Source organism: Propithecus coquereli, unplaced genomic scaffold, assembly GCF_000956105.1.
Source record: "Propithecus coquereli isolate 6110/MARCELLA unplaced genomic scaffold, Pcoq_1.0 Scaffold118, whole genome shotgun sequence".
In the NCBI taxonomy this organism is placed as follows: domain Eukaryota; kingdom Metazoa; phylum Chordata; class Mammalia; order Primates; family Indriidae; genus Propithecus; species Propithecus coquereli.
Window position 1 is genome coordinate 4,563,731 of NW_012135858.1, and position 3,696 is coordinate 4,567,426.

At 39.0% G+C, this 3,696-nt stretch overlaps 1 protein-coding gene across 1 annotated transcript in view; it reads right to left on the reverse strand.

Annotated features, from left to right (window-relative positions):
• The window catches only part of LYPD6B (LY6/PLAUR domain containing 6B), a 94,184-nt gene that overhangs the window by 8,537 nt on the left and 81,951 nt on the right, over nt 1–3,696 (reverse strand). The window contains exon 3 of the mRNA XM_012659292.1: nt 967–1,118. Within this exon, the coding sequence (XP_012514746.1) occupies nt 967–1,118 (152 nt within the window). The remainder of the gene's footprint in view (nt 1–966; nt 1,119–3,696) is intronic.

Consider the following 3,696-nt stretch of genomic DNA (forward strand, 5'->3'; position numbering starts at 1 on the left):
AGATATGACTGATTGTCGTAAATAATAAAGAAAACACAAAGTAAAGAATGGTAATGAGACAGACCTCACTTAGGATAGTATAAAGACAGTGGTTCTCACACTTGACTGTGCATCAACAGTATTAGGAAAGCTTTTTTAAAAAGAAGAAGGGAAAAAGAAAAGAAAAAAATATTCTGCATCTCACCCTCCTGATTATTGAATCTCTAGAGAAGTGACTTGAGGATATGCAGTTTTAAAGGTTTTCGTCCTGATTTGATACTCTTCCAGGTGTGGGAACTACAGGCACTCACGTGTGTAACAAATAACTTTTACCATAAGAATCTCTCTCTAATAAGGAATATCAGAGAAGTTTTTCTTGTTTGAAGAAAGGAGGGGTTATAATACATATATACACATATTTATACATATATGTCAAATACATTAACATCCATTATCCGGTAGAGGGTATACACTAATGTTTGCCTATTTTTAAACTATTAGTGAGAAAGTTGAGTGTTATGTAACCTTTGCTAGTGGTCATCACGTATAACAGTAATAAAAATCCAGATAATATTCTCTTCCAAATTTCAAACACATTAATCTGTTTTCAAAATTGTCAATATTCATTTGAAAGAATTAGCATACCATTTATGCAGAAGCTTTCCACAGCCAATACCCTTTTCCAGTGAAGAGATTAACAAAGAACAATGGATTTCCTCTGCTAAATCATGATTAGGGACAGTGTTCAAAAGTTTGTTTTTTTATTTTTTTAAACAGGAACTCTTTCAAAACTTTAGCAGGAAGCCAAACCATTTTAAAGAAATGGAGAAAATTCCTGTCACCATACTCTTACCCACAGAAATAGTGAAGACTTTGTGTTTTATTCTGGTTGTAAACTAAATGTTCCAGAAAGATAAATGGAAAAGAGGGCCTCAGATGGACACTCTGACCCCACAGCCATGAACTGGGGTGGCAACCGCTACTTACGGTCAAGAGGAGGCCTCACGTTATAGAAGTTGATGTTCTTGGCAAATGCCCAATTTTCTGAGAAGATAAAGATCTGGATGACAGCTACAGCTAGGGCGGGACAGAGAGGCAGCATCCTGACCTTGTGTTTTGGACGGTCCAAACGCATGTATCTACAATGAAAAGGCAGACTGGTTCAGTTTCTTCATATTTTACACATCCACGGGAGCATGTGTTGTTTCTGTCTGGAAAGCTCAATGATTCAAATATATTCAGCCATCTACCTGTTGTGCAGGGCCAGTACCTGTGAGTAAACAGGTACTTTTTGATCAGATGAAAAGTAAGCAATTACTGCCTTCTACTGGTCAGGCCTCTGCACGAGCCAGGTGAGTTCTAGCAGGACGCCCAGTGGCCTTTCAGGTTCAGGAAGAACAGGCATCCAGAACTGGCCTGCCCTCCCACTTCCATGGTGCCTGAGGCTAGCTGGTTTATTGCATGCTGAGTCACCTGATCTCTTGAATCCACCCTGGCTCTGAGTCATGTTCAACTCAAGACCACCTATCTGTTAAGTCCGTTCCCTGAGTAAACACCTATGTTTGATAAATTTTGCAACCCTCTCAAAACCTGGAGGAAACAGTAAAAGTGAGAGCAGTGGGAAGGACAGTAGGGAAAGGAACAATGAGTCTGAGGAATAAAATCTCTGCCAGATCCCAGCACACAGACGTTGAGAAGAGAAACGAGTCACCCTGAAATGCCAGCCCCACCTGTTTCTGTCACACTGGGGGCAAGGAGAGGCTGTAAGGAGGTTCTAGAGGAAACAGGATAAAAGTTGTCTGAAAAGCTGAAAGCCATATAATGTCAGTCCTGGCCCACAAATACTACTCACTGCGTTCATAGACTACGTAGGCAGGGATGAAACCTAGCGAAAGGACAGACATGCACACAGCACTCAGGAAAAGACAGGACATCTTAAGCCCCACAGATTCTACCTCCTAGAGGCAGACCTGGTAGCAAGAAAAATCTATAATTATAATGTCACCACTGACAGGCTCTTTTTGTCAAGGGGGAGGTGTGGGCAGTAGCAGAAGAATGTAACTTGGAGTCCAGTTTTTGGTTCAGGTGTCAGGTCTGCTACTTACTAGCTGCCTGACCTTAAACAAGCTCTTTAAACTCTATTAAGCTCACTTTTCTTATCTGTAAAGTGGCTTACTAATACTTGCACTGCCCACCTGTGTAGGCAAATGTGAGCATCAAATGCAGGCTGAGACAGGGTCATCACAGGATTGTGTATGTAAAAGTACGCATAATAAAAGTTCTGTGAAAATGTTGGAATATTAAAGTTCAATAATACTGGCTGAATTCATTTTCTTCTTGCTGAATCAAATGGCTTCAGTGTTTAGGGAATTTTTCAAAAAAAAAAAGAAGGTTTGTCCTCTACACATATGAGCATAATCCTTCACATGGACATTTGGTTTGAAGCCAAGGTGATAATGCGTGGATTCTAAGAATTTTCTTCCCCCCTGTTGTGAGTATATTGGTTTTGCCCATTTGGCTACTAATGTCTACCTATGGAGATGGAACTGAATATTAGACAAAATGTAGACACAACATCACATCATCCCTATAGATGATATGTTTGCCACTGATAGAACTGAGTCACTAAGGAAGTACTCAATGTAAAAACAAAAACCCTGGTGAGTAAGTTTCAAAAAGCAACAGTGTTAGACTTTCTACTGCATTCCAGCTCAGTACATAATTGGTCCTGGTGATATACAAAAATATATATAATTCTTTCCTGGTTCATTTCAGAAACCAAGATTGACCTTTCATAGTTATTGGATTTCTAAATTCTCTTCTTATACTCTTTCTGAAGAAATGGACATTTATCCAATAATATTATTCCTTACAGTCAAGTGGTTATGCTGATACAAATTCTGCTTCTCCCATTCATTTCTCTGAGTCGGTCTGTTCCCTAGTCATGATTAATCTGTAGACAAGGAATGGATACCCCCTCTGTACACCAGTGGAGACCCTTAGAGTAGGGGAGACTAATCCCTTTTTTGTAAACCTTAGAATAACTGTGCTGTAATAGCAATCCACAAGTATTCTTGTAATACAGAGATGATGCCTAAGATTAGTGATTTCAGAATCATGTTTCTGACACTCAAATCCTTTTTTTTTTTTTTTTTACCACTAAGCAACTATAGTTGCTACAGGACCTTAGACAACTTGCTGAAGCCTTCCAAGCCTCACCTTTCCCGTCTGTAGAACAGGCATAAGACAGTATTCACCTCACAGTTTTTAAGTGAGGACTGAATGACCCAATACGAAGCACTCAGTTGAGTGTTAAGCACATGGTTAAAGCTATCAATATATTTATCGAGCACTTTGGACTCAGCAGTAAAGAGCATTGGCTCAAGCACCTGCTTCCAAACCTGCTACTTGGTGCAAGTTCCTTAACTTCTGTATCACAATTTTTTTTATCTATATAGTGGAAATAATAATGATACCTACTTCATAGGATTGTAGGAATTAAATGCATTATATTAATGCATGTAAAGCACTTGAACTATCTATTAGCAATATGCCCGGAATTTTGCTAATTTCGACTAAGTAAACATTTACTATTATGAACAAATCCCCAGTTTGGAATCACAAGTCAAAATCCCTGGTTTTCCTCATGTAATCTCAGTGTGGGACAAAAGCCCATTTTTTCATTCAACATGTTGTTATTGACACCTAATATGTAAC